At 43.2% G+C, this 20,569-nt stretch overlaps 1 protein-coding gene across 2 annotated transcripts; it reads right to left on the reverse strand.

The window, feature by feature from the left end:
* Positions 1 to 347: 347 nt before the first annotated feature.
* C18H16orf46 (chromosome 18 C16orf46 homolog) lies at positions 348 to 20,569 on the reverse strand. Of its 2 annotated transcripts, none has more exons than XM_067020089.1 (3): positions 20,371 to 20,569; positions 4,843 to 5,090; positions 348 to 1,973 (listed from the first exon to the last, which is right to left on the reverse strand). In XM_067020089.1, the coding sequence occupies exons 2-3, from the start codon at positions 5,050 to 5,052 to the stop codon at positions 960 to 962; spliced, it is 1,224 nt and encodes a 407-aa protein (XP_066876190.1). In that variant the 5' UTR covers positions 5,053 to 5,090; positions 20,371 to 20,569; the 3' UTR covers positions 348 to 959. The 2 variants fall into 2 exon arrangements, with proteins under 2 accessions (XP_066876190.1, XP_066876189.1); XM_067020088.1 differs by lacking the exon at positions 20,371 to 20,569 and adding an exon at positions 19,515 to 19,549.

Raw genomic sequence — 20,569 nt, forward strand, 5'->3', positions numbered from 1 at the left:
AAAAACCACTGACTTAGGTGGGCAGGCTGCCAGAGCTGGAGGGTCCTCAAACAGTACTGGGTCCAAAACCCCCACTGTCCAGACACAGTGGGAAATCAGGGCCTCTTCTCGGGGATGAATCCAGATGGTTTCTTCATTCAGAGAAGAAAGAATGAGTAGAACCTGTTAACTGCTTCTAGACTATAAAGTGTATGACCTCAAAAGGCAAAATACGCCTTTCAATGACGGTTGTACTATAGTCACTCCTGCATTTCTGGTGTTTTGTAAAGATAAACCAACAAAACAAAACCAAAAAACATAAACTTAGACAAGACATCATAAAGGCCAGTTGTGGAAAGCAGATGTTTACAAATACAGTCATATATTCTGTCTGCCCATCATTTAGGAGATGGAAAGCCTAGAGTTCAAGTACAACCTACCTTAAGCACATGCCAACTGTGTAATTACAGAGCAGCTAAATGGTTGTGCATATTACAAAATGGTTTTCAGAGCATTTCTCTACATAGCATTGCACTTCACATTTAAAATATAACTCATTTACAAAAGTTGAATTTATGTACAACTTCTGGAAATACGCACTCGGGTAAAATGAGGGGAGAGAGAAGTGGAAGAAGGAAGAAAGTCACAGCCCCATTCCATACTTGTCTGTTTGGGGTTGTCGAGTTGTTCCCAAATAGTAGTTATAAGGTAAGACTGGAGGAAGCATGTGTTCTGACAATAAACACAGTGACATTTAAAAAAATAATAATTATTCTGAAGCTGCCTCCCAAGACGAATTTTGAAGAATGGTAAGAACAACTTCCCAGAGACTAGCATGAGGCTATAATATATGAAATCTGGGACCGAGGAGGAGGAGGAGGAGGAGGAAGAGATTGGGGTGGCGGCAGGAGGGAGAGAGGGAAGAGAAGATGGACAGCTTTCAGACGGTGCTTATTCCCAGGGAATTCTATCGCGGCAACTCAGAGGAGGCTGTGAGTGGGAACAGCCGCAACAACTCTGCTCACCGTGAGGGATGGCAAGAGAGGTCGTGAGAACACCTTGGTCTCCAGCGTTTGGGGCCTGTTTGCCGGCTTGGCCGCTGTGAGAATGCGCCGTGGGGTTTTCACGGGCGGTCTCGGCTCCCTGGCTTTGAAGTTGGCTTTGTAGGTCTGCGCTCCTTGTTTCTGCGCAAGCTGCAGGGTGGCGAGATAGCCAACACTGTTGTGGTGGGGAGGGCACACCAGGTGTTTTTCAGGCAGGAGGGACCAGGGCAGGCAGCAGGGCTCGGGGCCGCCCAGCAGGGATGTCCGGGCCACCGGCGTGGGGAAAGGCTGCGTTTCCTTCACCTTGTGGGGCTTGGCCAGCTCGATGGGCCTCTTTTCACCTGTCCCGTCAACTGTTTTCATGCCATATGCACAAGCCACTCGCTCATCCTTCGCCCCGCTCGGCCCCTTCTCTTCCAGCTGCAAGAAAAAGTTCTGACTCTTCTTACCTGGCACACCCAAGCCATTTGGGGGTGAAGCCTTCAGGGCAGGTAGAACTAAAAGGGCCTTGGAAGTCAAGGAGTCTGCTACGGAGGCACGTCCGTCAGCGCCTCCGCTGGGGCTTCCAGGGTCGCTGCCCCTCACGGCCCCGGGAGTGGCCCTGTCTTCCAGGCACCAAATAAACTCTTTTATTTGCAGACTTTTTTTCTCTCCCTGACTGTAGGTGGGAAAGCAGATCCTGTTAACTTCCCGGTAGGCAGTGGCGGGGCCTGGCGGGGGCCCCAGAGTCTGGGAGAGGCTGCCTCCATCCTTCTCCGGCCCTGCCTCAGCCGGAGCTGAAGCCCCGGACTCCAACTTCCCCGCCTCCGACTGAAGCCTGGCCTCCAGGCTCCCTCGGGAGAGGCTGACACAGAGTAAGCAGCTGCTGGCACTTTCTCCCATCTTCGCCTTTTTAAGCTTCTTCCTGGGCCAGATGCAAGCAGTTGGAGAAATCCTTCCCCAGCCTCGGACCTGCAAGTAAAACAGCGTGTTAGTCTCAGCTGAGCTGCCTAGACTCCAGTTGCCCCTACTTTGGCCCCATTCCCAGTTTGGCTGTCCTATTTAAATCAATATTTCTCTAAAAGTTGACTTAAATGTTTTAGTTTTAACTTTTCATGCCTAGTTTAGCCTCATACTAAGCAATAGTATTTGTAACAGTATTTTTAAAGACAAAAATACTAAGCGATAGTATCTATAAATGGCCACATTGATGGGCTGACTCTACATTTTTTTATATGTGCATTAAAGTAAATTCAGAATTATTAAAATAAAATCAAAACTGTTTGTTCTCGTCCCCCCTGCCAGGCTTTCATGCCGCAGAGTGGCTGGACCCGTGAGCCACGGCCACTAAGCCTGCGCGTCCAGAGCCTATGCCAGCCGCAACGGGAGAGGCCACAACAGTGAGAGGCCCGCGTACCGCAAAAAAAAAAAAAAAAAAAAAAAAAAAAAGGGCACCCCACATGAGCCTTGGGTCGAGGCTGATACAGAGGATCTACATCTCCAGGGTGTTCAGATGGCCTGGCAGGGGATCCAAGTCCCAGGGCAGGAGGCATTGACTCCTTGCCTTTTTGGTCCTTACAGGTGAGGTGTCACCGGTAAGCTAGGTGTTTCCAAAAAGGTCTGGAGGTCTGCCAGGACTTCGAGCCCAGCTGCAGTGCAAGGTGACTGTGCCTCCCTCCTGACTGAGTGTCCACAGAGCCGCCAAGTGGTGTGGGCATCCACAGGCTGCCACGGGGAGAAACAGCAGGGTAGCGATAGGAAAGGCTCCTGCACTGGGTCAGCCTGGGTCAACATTGTGCAGCCCTGAGGCACCCCATCATCTGCCTCCTGTGAGGTCCCTTGGCTCGGCAAGCGTAAGAAACTCTCACGAATTGCTACCAGCAAAGTGTTCTCTGTCCTCCTCTCAGTGCTGGCCCAGGGGTCCCTGGCACTGACACCGAAAGGGTCAGGGGGCCATGAGCCAGTGCAGGAAGCCAGCCTTTGCAGGGGGTGGGGACAGACCTCAGTCACCCCTCCTGAGGCGAGGCTGTCTGAGAGGTGGGGTAGGGCTGGGTGGGCAGGGGTCGGGGGCTGGGCAAAAAGAGCAGAGTAGCAGGCAGCAGGCAGGAGGAAATGGTCATAGCAGACAGAGTGTGAACAGCACATGTACTCTCAGCATGGGGTGCAGAGCAATTTTTCCAATTCAAAGAAAATTCTTTTCCAACAGCCCTTGGATGTATATTTCAAAGTAATTACCTTGAATAGTAAACTGAACCTTCTAGGCTTAGCAAGTTTTCCATGCTTAAATAGAACTCTCTACCACCTTGACTTACCTGATCTGGGGCTGTGTGTATAGAAGGTCATATGTGCTTAACGAGGTGGGGGGGGGGGCGCATACAGTAGAGAGAGCGCCAGAGGAGGCTCCCCAGACACATTCTTGCAACTGTCACGTGGACTTGGGTACAGTCACTCTGCCTTATTTTGGCCTCAGTTTCCGTATTTATAAAATAAAGCAATTAGGTCAAGGTTTCTCAACATTGGCGCTATCCACATTGGGGACTTTTTATGGGCTGCGTGTTTGTGGCCCCCCCCCCGCCGCGGCCAATTCCCATGTTGAAACCCTCACCCCCAGTGTGATGGTAGATGGAGGTGGGTGTTTGGGAGGTATTAGGGTTAGAGGAGGTCAAGACAGCAGGGCCCTCATGATGGGATTAGGGCCCTTATAAGAAAAGGAGGGGACTTCCCTGGCGGTCCAGGGGTTAAGACGCCACACTTCCACTGCAGGGGGCGAGGTCTCGATCCCGGTTGGGGAACTAAAGATCCTGCATCCCGCATGCTGCATGGCACAGCCAAAAAATAATGAAATAAAATGAAATAGGGCTCTCACCAAGAACCCAACCATGCTGGCACCCTGACCTCGGAATGAGAAATAAATGTCTGTTGCTTAAGCTACCCAGTCTATGGTATTCTATTACAGCAGCCCAAGCTAAGACAAGGCTGGATCATTTCTTCTTCTTTTTTTTTTTGGGGGGGGGGGGCTTCGTGGCATGTGGGATCTTAGCTCCCCCACCAGGGATCGAACATGTACCCCCTGCAATAGAAGGACAGAGTCTTAACCACTAGACCACAAGGGAAGTCCCAAGGCTGGACCATTTATTGCGGTGGGAGCCACCCTGGGCATTATAGGATACGGAGCAGCACCCCTGGCCTCTACCCACTACATCCAGTAGCATCCCCTCTCCCTCCCCACCAGTTGTGACACTACCAAGTGAGAATCATTGGATTAGACCAAATTCCCTTACAGTTCTAAATTTAGAACTGTATTTCTATTACTGATTCTAAGGATAGTTTAAGAATAAACCCACAGGGTTCTGAGTAGAACCACCAGGATAAAAATCTCAGGTCTCTTGGGGAATTAAGTAGCTTGGGTTAAGTTAAGTAGCTTGGGTTCTGGAGTCCAGAAGAGCTGGGTTCAGGCCCTGCCTTGACCACTGCCTGGGTGATCTTTGACACATTTCACCTTTTGGGTGCTTTGGTATCCTTGTCCAAGAAGTGAGGCTGTCTCACATAATATTATACCTCACATAATACCTGCCTCACAGAACTGCTGGGAAGGTGAATGAATTGATGTACGTAAAGCATTCAGTTCTGTGCTTGCCAACAGTGAGTGGCCATAGTTACTCAATAAAAGGTACAGCTATTATCATCATAAACATCCGACCTCTGTTCCAAAAGGTTTCTATATTTCATCGTTTACACATTTTTTTTTTTTGGCAATAGTAACTATTTTTGAAAATAGTAGAAGCAAAGGCTTGTGTCAAAACACTGACATGCAAGAGACCTAACTCAAGAAAATACTCACTGCTTCTTCCCATCCAGTTCCAATGACAAACTCTTTGGCTTCTTCATCTTGTTCAAGTGTAATGTCACTGATATTGAGAAGACAACAAACATGATTCTTTTCACTTCTTTCATCTGGACAAGTACAGATTAATTCAGTTTCGTCTGTGCTTTGAATTTCTTTATTTTCACTATTTTCTAATTCAGTCTTGTTTTTCAGACTAAGATCCATTACTGTGATGGTTGCTTAAAATCTTTAACATCTTCTTCCTGTGGTTTGAAATGCAAATTGAACTTAGCATTTAATCCTGTTGTTTTTTTTTTTTTTAATAGCAATTCAACAACTCAGGTGAAATATCTTCAAGATATGTTCAGGAATAGACAGAAGAAATATTACAAAATCATTCTTTGCCAGCTATTGACATTGTAAAAGATAAGGCTAATTTTAAAGACCGATGGATTTAAAGACCAAAGTTGGAAGTGAAGAAAAGAGAGTAGAGGCCTTCCCTGGTGGCGCAGTGGTTAAGAATCCACCTGCGAATGCAGGGGACACGGGTTCGAGTCCTGGTCCGGGAAGATCCCACATGCCACAGAGCAACTAAGCCCATGCACAACAACTACTGAGCCTGCGCTCTAGAGCCCGCGAGCCACAACTACTGAAGCCCGCATGCCACAACTACTGAAGCCCATGCGCCTAGAGCCCGTGCTCCGCAACTAGAGAAAGCCCGTGTGCAGCAACAAAGACCCAATGCAGCCAAAAATAAAATAAATAAAATAAAAAGAAATTTTTTAAAAAAAAGAAAGAAAAGAGGGTAGAAAGATGTTACCACAGACTCTGTCTCTCGTGATGGGGTACCAAGTGCCCCTACAGAGTAGGAATGTAGGGTTAAGCATCCCTACCCTCCACTCCCAAAACATCCAAATAATGCTGTGCTAACATGAAGAGAACCATTGTGCTGTGTGTGACTGATGCACGTCAGCTACCCGCTCTGTCCTCTCCGAACAACCCTGGATGTCGGCTTGGGGATCCTTTGGCTTCTGAGGAAGCTGGTGGAGAATGTGGTCAAAGCTAAGTCAATTGGTTCACCCTCATCCACCCTATATGAAGGTGTCCGCATAGAGAGGGGAACTTTGGACACAGACATGCTTAGAGGGAAGACAATGTGAGGAGACCCAGGGACGAGATGGTCATCTACAGGTCAAGGAGAGAGGCCTGGAACACATCCCTCCCTCACAGCCTCAGAAGGTACCAACCCAGGGGGAGGGATAAATTAGGAGTCTGGGATTAACATATACACACTGCCATGTGTAAAACAGATAACCAGCAAGGACCTACCCTATAGCACAGGGAACTATACTCAATATTTTATAATAACCTATAAGGGAAAAGAATCTGAAAAAGAATATATATCTTCTTTCTGAAAAAGAATATATATATATTATAGATATAATTCTATATTACATCTATAATATATATATAACTGAATCACTTTGCTGTACACCTGAAAGTAACACAACACTGTAAATCAATTATACTTCAATTTAACAAAAAAAAAAAGTGAGGGACTTCCCTCGCGGTCCAGTGGTTAAGACTCCGCACTCCCAGTGCAGGGGGCACAGGTTCGATCCCAGGTCAGGGAACTAAGATCCCACGTGCTGCACAGAGTGGTCAAAACAAACAAACAAACAAACAAAGTGAAAAGACAACCCAGAAGAAAAGAGAAAGAACGAACCCTGCCAACACCTTGACTTTGGACTCGCAAGTCTCTAGAACTGAGACAGTAAACTCCTGTTGTCTGTGGTGCTTCGTGGTGGCAGGCCTAGCGAACTGATAGAGTAGGTGGTGGTGATGATGCTGCTGTCTATCTTTAGCTGATGTTTATCCAGCTTGAAAAAAATATGACTTGGCATTCATAAGCCAGCCAAAGTGTTAGGAAAGTAATAATGCTTATCAGGAGAGCACAGACTCGGGTTCCAATCAGCCAGGGTTCCAATCCTATGTCCTAGCTGTCTGTTTCGTTGGGCGAGTTACTTTTCCAGGTCTGTTTGCTCATCTATAAAACCAGCATGATTGTAATACAGTCCCACAGATGGGTTCCTTCTGGGGACCCCGCAAGCTGTGTGGATGAACTCTAATGCCCAGGCAATGCCTACCAATATTACATCAGCACAATGACTGCTGGTGAATGGCCAGGGCCTTCCTGAGGAAGACTTTGCTTGTGATGAGACAGAGGCCACTGGGAACCACACGTCTTGCTCTCTCACCCCAAAGTGACCCCTGCCAGAAGCATACATTTTCACTTTCTGTCTAGGTAGAGATCAGCAACTTCTTATAACAATATCTGTTTAATTACCATTTTGGCTTTTTCACATAGGCTTAAAATGGCACTTTGATGCCAATAAAGATCCATTTACCTATGGAAGGTCAAATATCTTTGGGCATCCTAATCTTTTCCAATATGACATCAGAGGAAATGAATGAAAGCTGAAAGGGAAAGAAAGGATATTACAAGAGACTGAAAACTAGAAGCACTATTCTGTGTCCAAACAGAAGTATGATTAAGGACCAGACAGATTATGCAAACCAGCCTGGGCCTTTCACATTGTGAAATTTCACTTTAGTTGCTGCCCAAGCCAAAGAAGCTCCTATAAGTACACTCACACCTTTGTAATTTTGAATTACAAATGCAAATACCACAGAACCCATAGACTTAACAAGTGTACAACTGGAAAGAAAAAAAGCAGAGAATCAAAAGCGAAGTCATTTCTTAAATAATAAAATAAATTTGAATTTGAGGTTAATAGAGCAAAGAAATAGATACTGTTTAGGAGAGATTAAGTATAGTTCGAATGTTCAAATCACTAAGAAAAATGTTCTGTGCTTGAAGCATCTCCACTGACAAGGCACTCACTACTTAAAGAGACTGTTCCAATGGCAAAGTACTCTAATTTACTGATTCCTGAACTCGGCTGCACCTTGGAATCATCTGGGGAACTTTATAAAAAGTAAAAATGCCCAGACTATACCCACAGAAATTCTGATTATAGTCGGTCTGGGCACAGTCTAGCCATCAGAATTTTTAAAATCACCCTAGGTGGTTGTAAAATCCTGCAAAGTTGGAGAACTTTGTTAGAAAGAGCATCCTTATATTGAACCAGGACTTCTTTCCCTGCCCATTCAACATCATCCACTCCCTGGTCCTCGTTTTGCCCTCCAGACCAAGGCAGGAAGCCTTCCCATCCACAGATAGGTTTCTGGAGGTCTATGATGCCTCTGTAAACGCTCAATCATTTCTGGGGGGAAGGGCTTGCATCAGAGGTACCAAGCAGTCTGTCACTACAGAGGACTGAAGAATCATTGATCCAGAGACTGGCCACTGCCTCAGCCTCCCAACAGCCCTGTGAAAATGTTCCATGTTCTCTTCTCTCTTACAGGTTAACCATCTCCAGCTCCTCCATCTACTTCTTACATGTCAAGAGAATGTATGAAATCTGAAGGGAAGACTATATCCCTATCTCTATCTCTATATCTAGAGAGAAGAACCGCAGGGGCCAAAGATGTGGTATTAGGTGAGCCCCCCCTTTTTTGGGCAGCATTGGGTCTTCATTGCTGCATGCAGGCTTTCTCTAGCTGTGGAGAGCAGGGGCTACTCTTCATTGCGGTGCACGGGCTTCTCACTGCAGTGGCTTCTCTTCCTGTGGAGCATGGGCTGTAGGCTCACGGACTTCAGTAGTTGTGGCTCACAGGCTCCGTAGTTGTGGCAAACAGGCTTAGTTGCTCCATGGCCTGTGGGATCTTCCTGGACCAGGGATCGAACCCGTGTCCCCTGCATTGACAGGCAGATTCTTAACCACTGCACCACCAGGGAAGGCGCAAGCCCCTATTTTAGAGTCAGTAGAGGGAATTCGCTGGTGGGTCAGTGGTTAGGACTCCACGCTCCCACTGCAGGGGGCACAGATTCGATCCCTGGTCGGGGAACTAAGATCCCTCATGCCACAGCCAAACAAACAAACAAAAAGAAACAAACAAAAATCAACAACAACAAAAACTAGAGTAAGTTAGAAGATGGACCTGGTGAAGGCACCAGAAGAGGTTCCAGTCACATTATATTACCAAGTACCAAAAGAAACCCAGGTAACAATAATAATTTAATAATAAACTTACTGTTACATAGCTCTTACTATGTTCCAGGCACTGCTATATGCACTTTACTTATTTGTTATAAATACTACATTTTTATTGGGCTGGCCAAAAAGTTCATTCGGGTTCTCCTGTAACATCTTATGGAAAAACCTGAACAAATTTTTGGCCAACCCATTATAAGTACTTTGCTCATTTCATGGGGGATCATGGGAACTATACTGACTCCTTATGACTGAAAACAACGTATCCTCTCTGAGTTGGTAAATGCAGTATTCTTAGTCAAATGGTCAGATTACTGCATAACAGATTGTTAGGTGCTCCTCTGGAACACTGGTGTTCTCAAGCTGCGTCAAGATGCTCCACTACTAAAACAGAATATTGGTGGGCTTTTCCTAATTAGAAAAAAATCAGTAAGTGTAAAGAATCATCTTAATTTTCAGTTTTCCTCCTATAAACATGCCTTCAAGATTTTTAAAAGTAATTCGTTTATTTATTTTGGCTGCATCAGGTCTTAGTTGCATCACGTGGGATCCTGTTGCCACATAGTTGTGGCATGCAGACTCTTAGTTGTGGCATGCGGACTCTTAGTTACACCACGCAAGCGGGATCTAGTTCCCTGACCAGGGATGGAACCGGGGCCCCCTGTGCTGGGAGCTCAGAGTCTTACCCACTGGGCCACCACGGAAGTGCTGTGCCTACGAGATTTATTGTCCATTCTTGTCCTCCGGCTCATGTAAGAGATGACAAATAGAAATGTGCAAGAAGCAATCAAAGGTCAACTGAAAGAGTGGATATGTGATTTCTTACGAATTACATGCCGTTTTCCTTCTATGTTGGAATGCAGAAATCTGCAATGATATAATACTCATTTTCTGATGATAAAATTATGCCTTGTTTATAGATTTGAAGTAAATCAGAACTCATGTTCTTCCACTTCTTGATTTCCACAGAGCTTTACAACCTGATTTGGTTTAAGAATCACTGGTATAAAATATACCTAAAAGTCCATATGTTTTCCAAGAAAATTACATCAAGGAAACACAAAGATCACAGTGAAAATGCTCCCTTGGGAAAATGCACTTGCAGATGCAACTAGAAAATTGGATTTGGAGTACAAAGCAGGAAGGCACACAGATGTATGCCAGAAGGTATTAAATTCTCTAACATACGATATTAAAGTGGCTAGAACTGAAATGTACAAAGAAGAAAATTTTGACTGAGGTGCAAGCCCCAAAAGTATATGTTTGGATAAACAAGAATAAACCCAAAGAAAAACTGATCCAAGGAACTCAAGATATGTGGAAATGAAATGAAGAAGATGAATGAGAGTCTAAGAGCCTATGGAAATTCAGTATGATACAGAAAATATCATTTCTAGTAGCATTTAAAGTAAACAGCAATGGGATTTCCCTGGTGGTGCAGTGGTTAAGAATCCGCCTGCCAATGCAGGGGACACGGATTCGAGCTCTGGTCCGGGAAGATCCCACATGCCGTGGGGCAAATAAGCCCGTGTGCCGCAACTACTGAGCCTGCGCTCTAGAGCCTGCATGCTGCAACTACTGAAGCCCATGCTCCTAGAGCCCGTGCTCCTCAACAAGAAAAGCCACCGCAGCGAGAAGCCCCCGCACCGCAACTAAGAGTAGCCCCGGCTCGCGGCAACTAGAGAAAGCCTGCGCGCAGCAACCAAGACCCAACGCAGCCAAAAATAAATAAATAAATAAATTTGCAAAAAAAAAAAAAAACCAGAAAAGAAAATGATCAGCAAAAAACCTGTAAAATAGGTTATTATTTTACCAATTAAACATAAGCTGTTATGATTTGCTTCAAACGTCCTGCAAGGGGGTGGCTGTGGCCATGGTTAGAGAGAGAATGAGGAAATAAAAGTAGCCACAAATTCTGTTTGTTGTAGAAGGGTATGAGGACACGGAGGTTAATTGCACTATTCTCTCTACTTTTATGTCACTGTGAAATTTTCCATAATAACATGTTTTTTTAAGCCATCGTGTTAGAATATGGTGGAGGTGAGTGAAGCGTGAATTTTGACCTTAAGCAAACTGAAGTAAATGTATCAAAGAATAGATTACACGGTTTGTATAATTTTAAACTGGAGTAAAGACCTTGAAGAGGGACTTACATAAAGAGAACAGATGTACCACAAAGTCAAAAAATATCAGAGAATAAATCTTATGAAGTGATTTGGAGACACTCCATAAATAATTAGCCAACTACTCATAAGTCAAAGTACTCAAAGCCTTCTCATTGAATTTACTGAATGCAAAAGAAAGGGCTTGAAATGCAGAGGAAAAAACAGTAGACATTACCTTCCAGATCTCTGACTCCGCACTATGATGGTGTAGTTTGTTAATGAAGAAGTACAGAGACTACCAAATGCCTTTTTGTTATACATCTGGCAAAATCAATGGAGCTTTGACAGCCTAACCAATCTGTAACTTAGAATACAAAGTGTCCTGCTCCTGAAACGAACAAAGATTTCCATTAAGCTGCCACTGGCCGGTGGCAGAGGCACACCAATATTACAGCGGAGTCCTTTTGCTGGAAAGGACACGTCTTCTGTTGCTATGCTCATGGATGTGTTGGATGAAAGTTAAAATAGGGTGGCAGGGGTTGAAATTCTTGTAAACCGGGAACAATGACCATATCTACTATTTGCAAATAAATAATGCTGCCCAGAGAGAAACCTACGTGAAAGGAGGAGACCCCCCCCCCCGCAACCCCAACCAAGAACACAAAGATATTTCCAAAAGGCTAGTAGCTGAAGAGAAGCTAAGCAAAGGGATAGCAGAAGACACAAGAAGAGACAGATAGAGTGTGCTATATTATTACAGAAAGAAACTTTGTATTTCCTTGGTCAAGAAGGTGATAATGTAGTTACTTTATCATTTTAACAAAAGTAGAAATGGGTCTGTTTGAAAATGCCCATAAAACTCTGAACTTTTGTTTGTTTTGTGTGTGTTTACCCCGATATGGCTTAAGCTGTCAGGTTCTTTTTGGAAAAGGTTGCCTGGCAGCCTTACCAGGGTATACTTCAGTTTGACATGATCACTGTCTGTTAGCCTCAGCTACCCAGTATTAGTCAGGATAGTCAAGGTTATCCTGCAATAACAGGCAACCCCAGGTTTTTTTTTCCACTGGTAAAAAACGACATAAATTGATTTCTAACCCATGCTACGTGTCCACTGAATGATGTTTTGGACTCTGCTCCACATTATCCTCACTCCAGAACTTGAACTGATGGAGACACGATCCCGGGAAACCGTAGCCAACTGCGATGGCAGAATGTGACGGCAAACATGGACAATCACTGGCTCTTAGATGTTTCCGCCTAGAAGTAAATCATATGACTTCAGTCCCCATGTGATTAACTGGAACAAGTCACAAGGCACTGCTTAACTTCAAGGAGAAGTGGAGATAATACTTCCTCCTCTATCTTCAGAAGGAAAAGGAAGCCAGATTTTGGTGACCAGTAGTAATGTCTTGGTTCCACCTTGGTCAGGCATCATCAGAGGTGAGATACGAAGTAAATGACCTTTAATAACTATAAATATCGCTACCTAAAATGTAGACATTTGTGGTCTTTGAAAATAGAGTCCAGGGTCCCTGGAAATGGGAAGTCCTAGATCTTGGGAAGATAGGACTATAAAGTTAAAATTATTTTCTTAAAACGGTTTTCAATTTTCCGGATTCAAAAACGCACGTGAAAATACAAACGCCCAAGAATAGATAGACAATCTCAAAGAAGAAGTTGGAGGGATAACTGCTGAATATTAAGATATGAATCTGGAGCAGGATTTATTATAGATATTAACAAACTGGTTTTAAAATTTATTAGGAAATATAAAAGGAACTATAATAGCTAAAACAATTATGAAAATGAAGAACAAAATGGAGGAATCACATTATCCAGTTTAAAAAATAACCATAGAACTATAGGAATCAATATGGTATTTTGTTGTGGTCATCCATTTACAATGCTTGGTGTCAGTTTATTTATCTCTTGTAAAACTAAAATACAGTGTGTGTGTGTGTGTGTGTGTGTGTGTGTGTGTGTGTGTGTGTGTGTGAAAAAAAAGAAAAACGTTCTGGAGGTGGCTGGTGGTGATGGATGCACAAACAATGTGAATGTACTTAATGCTACTGAACTGTACACTTAAACATAGTGAAGATGGTAAGTTTTATGCTATGTACATTTTATCACTATTTTTTAAAATAAAGAATAATACCTTTTTAAACTCAAAAACAAAAAAAATCAAAACAAAAATTACCATAAAACTATAGGAATCAGCATGGTATTGGTGAATGCAGAGACAAACAGATCAATGGGCCAGAATAAGGAGTTCAAAAATACACCCACAGGGCTTCCCTGGTGGCGCAGTGGTTGAGAATCCGCCTGCCGATGCAGGAGACACGGGTTCGTGCCCCGGTCCGGGAAGATCCCACATGCCGCGGAGCAACTAAGCCCGTGAGCCATGGCCGCTAGGCCTGTGCGTCCGGAGCCTGTGCTCCGCAACGGGAGAGGCCACAACAGTGAGAGGCCCGCATACCGCAAAAAAAAAAAAAAAAAAAAAATACACCCACATAAACACAGCCAGTTGATTTTTGACAAAGATGCAAGAAAAATTAAGTGCAGAAAGAACAGTCTTTCAACGAGAATGTTGCAATAATTGGCCATTCATATGCAAAAAAATAACTCAAAATGGATCATAGATCTAAATATAAACCATAAAACTATATAACTTTTAGAATAAAATACAGAATATCTTTAAGAACTGGGGTTAGTCAAAGTGTTCTACACATGACACCAAAAGCACGATCCATAAAATAAATAAATAGATAGATAGATAGATACACTGGTCCTCATTAAAATTATGAACTTTCACTCTGCCAAAGGCTCTGTTGGAGAATGAAAAGAGACAAGCTACAGATTGGGAGAAAATATTTGCAAATCACTTATTTGATAAAGGACTTCTATCCAGAATATGTAAAGAACTCTGCAAACTCACTAGTAAGAAAATAACAACAAATAGAACATTGAAAAATTAATTTTTCCAAATGCAAGATGGACAAAACACTGGTGAACAGACAGTTCACCAAAGAGGATATAATAAGCACATACTTCTTAGAGGGACAAATGGCATTCAGCCACCCAAGACTGAGCAATAACAGGTCTGTGATGCCTAGCTCAGTGTGTGCCTACCCTATGCCTGCAGACGCGGGTAACCTCTTGAACCCCATTTGTGATGGGGGTCAGGGATTGCAATTATTCCCCATTAAAAAAAAAAGCACATAAAACGACATTCAACATCATTAGGGAAATGCAAATTAAAACCACGCATTAAAATGGCTAAAATTAAAAATATTGACCCAGAAATCCCACTACTGGGGATATACCGAAGCAACCTAAGTGTCCATTGACAGATGAATGGATAAAGAAGATGTGGCACTTATATACAATGGAATATTAGCCATAAAAAGAAGCGAAATTGAGCTATTTATAGTGAGGTGGATGGACCTAGAGTCTGTCATACAGAGTGAAGTAAGTCAGAAAGAGAAAAGAAAAACAAATACCGTATGCTAACACATATATATGGAATCTAAAAAAAAAAAAAAGGTTCTGAAGAAACTAGGGACAGGACAGGAATAAAGAGGCAGGTGTAGAGAATGGAACTGAGGACACAGGGAGGGGGGAGGGTAAGCTGGGACGAAGTGAGAGAGTGGCAGGGACATATATACACTACCAAACGTAAAATAGAGAGCTAGTGGAAAGCAGCCGCATAGCACAGGGAGATCAGCTTGGTGCTGTGTGACCACCTAGAGGGGTGGGATAGGGAGGGTGGGAGGGAGACGCAAGAGGGAGGAGATATGGGATATATGTATATGCACAGCTGATTTACTTTGTTATAAAGTAGAAACTAATACACCATTGTAAAGCAATTATACTCCAATAAAGATGTTAAAATATATATATATAATGACGATACCAACTGTTGGCAAGGACAGCAGCAACTGGAATTCTCATACGTTGCTGGTAGAAATGCAAAATGGTAAAGCCCCTCTAGAAAACAATCTGGCAATTTCTTATAAAGGGAAACATACACTCACCAAACTACGCAGCAATCCTACTCTTGATTACTATTCTAGAGAAATTAAAACTTATATTCACACAAAATCTGTACATGAGTATTTATAGCAACTCTGCTCATAATCACCTCAAACTGGAAACACCCCAAATATCCTTCAATAGGTGAACAGGTAAACAAACGGGTATATGCATACAATGGACCTCTACTCAGCAATAAGAAAAAACAAACTCTCTCTATGTATAATAATATGGATGAATCTCAAAGGCATTATGCTGAGTGAAGCCAGTCGTTTTCAAAAAATTGTACTGCATGCTCTACAGTATACAGGAGTGTATACTCTATATGACATTCTCAAAAAGACAGAACTATAGCAATGGTGGACAGATTGGTGTCTGTATATATGTTAAAATTCATAGAACTTTACACAAAAAGTCAATTGAGATAGCACAACATAACTAAAATTTTGGTAAAGGTTAAAAAAAAACCTGTTGATAAAGTGTAAAGTGTCGATGGTAGGAGAGTAAATGGGTATACTTTGGAAAAGAGTTTGGCATTAAAGATGAAAATTTACATTAAAAAATAACTCATGAGAGCTCTTTATAAACTACGTCTAACTATGAGACATTATTCTTTTTTTTTTTTTTTTTTTTTTTTTTTTTTTGTGGTACGCGGGCCTCTCACTGTTTGTGGCCTCTCCCGTTGCGGAGCACAGGCTCCGGACGCGCAGGCTCAGCGGGCATGGCTCACGGGCCCAGCCGCTCCGCGGCACGTGGGATCTTCCCGGACCGGGGCACGAACCCGTGTTCCCTGCATCGGCAGGCGGATTCTCAACCACTGCGCCACCAGGGAAGCCCGAGACATTATTCTTATATAAGTGTTATGTTAATCATTGGATCTGAGGCTCAAATTGGAAGTGTACATTTTTATTAGTTGGGCCCTTGTTGTAAATGACAGAATCCTCATTGATTTTTTTTTAAATCTCATACTCCTAATTTGTCTCTCTTCCCTTCCCTCTCTTGATTGTAACCACAAGTTGTTTTTTTTTTCAAAACAACAACTTTTTACTGAAGTATAGTTGATTTAAAATGCTGTGTTATTTTCAGATTTATAGCAAAGTGATTTATGTATATATATTCCTTTTCAGATTCTTTTCCATTACAGGTTATTACAAGATATTGAATATAGTTCCCTGTGCCATAAAGTAGGTTCTTGTTGTTTATGTATTTTATATATTCCTCATTGGTTTTTAATAACAAAATTATCAGAAGTTATTAGGTAGCCTACAAAATCTTCAGGAGAAGAGTGGGTCAGAAAGCCAGACTTTGAAGCTATAAAGTCAGGAAAAATGTGTTCCTGGAACTATTTATTCAAAATATGTAACTGACTCAGCTTTCAGAAATAGGACACTTGGGATTGGATTCCAAAGCTCTGCCACCCCAGCCCCAAAGTATCAAATGCCTCTGCCACCATCACGACAAATTTCTTTCACCCCTTTGCAAATGACCACTTCTTCCTGTTATTCACTTCTCAATGCATGTATTGTGAGGGTGCGTCTAATTGGTGGAACCTAGGTCACATGCCAGAATCCTTGCTATAAGGTAGTACAGGGGTCTTGAGTTTTCTGTTGTACCTCAAAGAGGGTACTCATAATATGGTATATATTACCAAAATGTAAAGATGCTGGGCTGCAACCAATTTCGACCATAGCATTGCAAAGTCAGTCTTATTTCTCAGGAAACTAGTTGAAGAAAGATAAGCTTGAGGAAAGGAAGGACAACTAACGCTTGCCAAGTGTTTGATATCCTTACAATATTAGAATAGGCAGAAGCTGAATTGCCTTTTACGACCTAGCCTTATAAGTCACATCGTTTCACTTTTGCTGGACTCAACTGGTTGACCAGCCACTGAGGTCATCCCACACACAAGAGGAGGGGACACCCACACTCCACTTCTCCATGGGAGAAGGATCAAAGAATTTCTAGACATGTTTTTCTGACTCTAAAGTCCATGCATGCTTTTCTTCATGATATTGTGTGGAAATTCTTGTTTCTGGGAATCCAATGCCAATCAGAAAGCAGCAGTCTGACGGTTCTGGCGGTATGAGACTCTCTGTCTAGCCACATTGAGAAGGGTGCAAGGGACATCCATACCTGGTCCCTGTCTTTATGAGAGATCACAGTCTATTCAGAATGCTTCAACCCCAATTCAGAATGCTTCAACCCCACTCTAGGTGGGAAGGGACAGCTCAAAATGACTCAGTCAAATGTGCACGTTATTACTAATCAATACAAGCCACCAGCTGTCTGTGATCAAGGATGGAAGAATGCCAGAAAAGAAAATATAATGGTGGAGGGGAATGGAAATCATTATATTGAAAATGAACAATTCCGTGACAAAGATGACATACAAGAAACACTGGTTTCAACTCAGCTAAATAAAAATAAAAGTCAACATATATTTATATCTGGTACCTATACTGAACGTCTGAAAGAGAGAAACTCATATTTATTGATTATTAGTATAATTTTATTAATGAGAAAACATACGGGAAGGTTGGGAAAATTTCCGTGGTCATGTGAGAAAGTTAGTTCTCCCAAAAGAGCCACTGTCTTTCCCTACATTGCAGCGTCTCTTACAGTTGTGTTAGAGCCCTGTGACTAGTCTAGCCAGCAGAACGAGTGGAACTGATTATATCACTTCCTGGATGAGACAGTTAAGAGGTAAAGTGCCCCTTCAGTTCTCTCTTCTCCTCCCACTATGACCTTGGAAGTCACATGTTGAGGTGGTAGCATCACAAAATGAAGGAAGCCTGGATCCCGACTCACAGCTTTGGGGAGAACCCCCATAAGCACTCATCAGACTATGCATGAATGATAACACACTTAATGAGTCAAGCCATTGAGATTTTAGGATCTGTCTGTTACTGCAGCAGAGCCTGACCTCTACCAATGAACACAGTCACTGAGATAGTGTCAACTGAAATTCCAAGGCCAGACCTTTCTGATTCTAGCGCTGACTCATGTAACTATTACACCTGAAGCAAAAGAAGAAACTAGCTATAACATAGTTTTTAAAATAACTGGATGAAGAGTTACATATTAAAGGGACTAGAGTGCTATTTAATCCTGTAAGTTATCACTATTGTATATAAAGCTACATAATGATAGAAAACAAGAACTAGCTTCAGGTATGAAAGAAAAATAAATGTAGTTTTTCTATGAAAAAATACCCCCCAAAAGCATATTTCAGCACTATAGAAGGGAACAGATTTCTATAGGTATTCTACCGTGCAAAGCCAGGCTGGTACGTATCATAAAGTTCGAGTAAAACATGAATATTACAGATTAAAAGTATCAGAATACAAGCTCCATTCTTTGGAAGACCAAGAGTGTACTTGAATCAATTCAAAGATAAAATTCTGATTAGAGGCGTAACTAATAGTGTATAAGTGTGATTTATGTTCACGGAGAGAAACTGGAAAAAAAAAAAAAAAAAACCTGTTGCAGTAGCTTTTCTACAATATTCCTGAAAGATAATGTAGTAAAGTGAATTCTGCCAATGCTCCCTCCACAAGGTTTTCCATCCTAATCCCTGGGACTATCAATATGATGCCCTAAAACATCCATGAATAAGTTATATTATGTGGCAAGAGGGACTTTATAGATGTAATTATGCTTGCTAATCAGTTGACCCGAAGATAGGGAAATTATCTTGGTTTATCGGGGTGGGGCCTAATCTAACGATATGAGCCCTTTAAAAGCAGAACGTTTTCTCTGGCTATAGCAGCAGGAGCAGCAGTGAGACATTCAAAGCACGAGAGGAACTCGAGGCACCTTACTGTCTTTGATGAGTGCCGCCACTCTTCTTTCTTTCTTTTTGCCATCATCTTTGCCACATAGTCGCTATCAACCTGTCCATGCAGTCAGACTACAAATGCCTTACCCTCTATTCCTATACCTAGTTGACATATTCTTAATCAATTAATGACGAAGGGGATGTTAATGGGCCAGAAGAGGTGAAAAGCCCAGAGTGTTGAAGTCAAAAGCAGGTCGTTTCTGTCGAAAGCAGGCTGTGATGACCTCAAAACTCCTTACCTCCTCCCTGGCTCTACGCCATGCCCACACACCTACCCCCACTTTCCTACAAGTTTCAGGTTTCAGAGAATCTTGAATCTATGTCAGAATTCCAGCCAGGGAAAGTCAGGTCTCTGGCGGCCTCACTTGGAATTCTGAATGGATATTCCTGTGGATCCTTATCAACATGTGTAGAAGGAAGAAATCAAAGAATACAAACACTCTTAGCCATGATGTTAGTTAAGTTTCTTACTGCAGAGCTAAGTTTTATGCACATGAACTGGTTAAACTGGTCTTGAAGATTGGCCTGGGCATGCTGGTCACTGGCAATATAGCTTCTAAAGGAAAATAACCCTGGGACTGCGACCTAACTTACCGTCTGGGAACACAACTTGGCAGATGAAACTTCGCCTCAAAGGTTGCACCACCCCATTCGAACAATTTGTTCACATTTTCAAGAGTATAAAGTTTATCTCCCCATGTTCATTATCTGTGCTTTATGCTTCTTATACACCTACAGAGCACAGCAGCTTTGATTATTCACAGAATGATTCGTAGGACAGCAGTTTCTATAGCAATCCCTCCCTATCGGTACATTTCTACTCCAATCCCAGTCTCCAACTCTTCTGCTTTTTCCAGTCACATTCATTACTCACTAAGTGCCTATTAGATGCCTAGCACTGGTAGTGGAATGGTAAGGCAACGCCCGTCTTCCCAGTTCTCACACAGCATACAATGTACAGGATAGTTCAAGTCTTGAAACACACACTCACTCCACCTGTGGCTCCTGAAGCCCAAGCAGTTGACACCTGGCTCCTCTCTTTCCTCTAGTAGCCCCACCCCTCCCCCACAGGCCCCTCCCCTTCTTCCACGATCCTTCTTTCTTCCTCATCTAGCTCCTCCCCTTCCTCCAGCAGTTCCTACCTTGCCACAAAAGATGCTCCCCGTATTTTTTAAATTTTATTTATTTTTTATACAGCAGGTTCTAATTAGTTATCTACTTTATACATATTAGTGTATATATGTCAATCCCAATTTCCCAATACCCTTCTTTCAATAGCTATGCTCTCCAGCAAAGCTCCACCGATTGCTCCACAAGCCCCACCCCTTCCTCCATTGGCTCCTCCCTCACGGGGCTCTGGTCTTTCAATGGCTCCTCCCACTGCCCCACCCATTCCGCGCCCTCCTCCTCAGGCCCTGCCCGCTCTCCTTCCAGCCCGGGCCCGCCCTACCTATCCTTTTTGGCTCCCCGCCTCAGAAGGCAGTTTCCTTACGAACTGGGCAGGGGTTCTCGCTCTGCCGCCCGTGGAGTGGTCTGGGGACTTGCCCCGGAGGCGGGGAAGCGGCCGCCGCCGCCGCCGCTCACACACTTCTGTGGGGCCAGCGGGGGCCAAGGCCCCCGGGCAGCTTAGTCCCCTCCGGCGGGCGACA

This window comes from Kogia breviceps, chromosome 18 (genome assembly GCF_026419965.1).
Source record: "Kogia breviceps isolate mKogBre1 chromosome 18, mKogBre1 haplotype 1, whole genome shotgun sequence".
NCBI classification, from domain to species: domain Eukaryota; kingdom Metazoa; phylum Chordata; class Mammalia; order Artiodactyla; family Physeteridae; genus Kogia; species Kogia breviceps.

Bases quoted from the DNA above. Each gene is read 5' to 3' on its own strand.
- C18H16orf46 (XM_067020089.1), bottom strand. From the start codon at position 5,052: ATGGATCTTAGTCTGAAAAACAAGACTGAATTAGAAAATAGTGAAAAT. The intron at 1,974-4,842 runs GTGAGTATTTTC...TTTTACTTGCAG, and splicing joins GAACTGGATGGGAAGAAGCA to GTCCGAGGCTGGGGAAGGAT.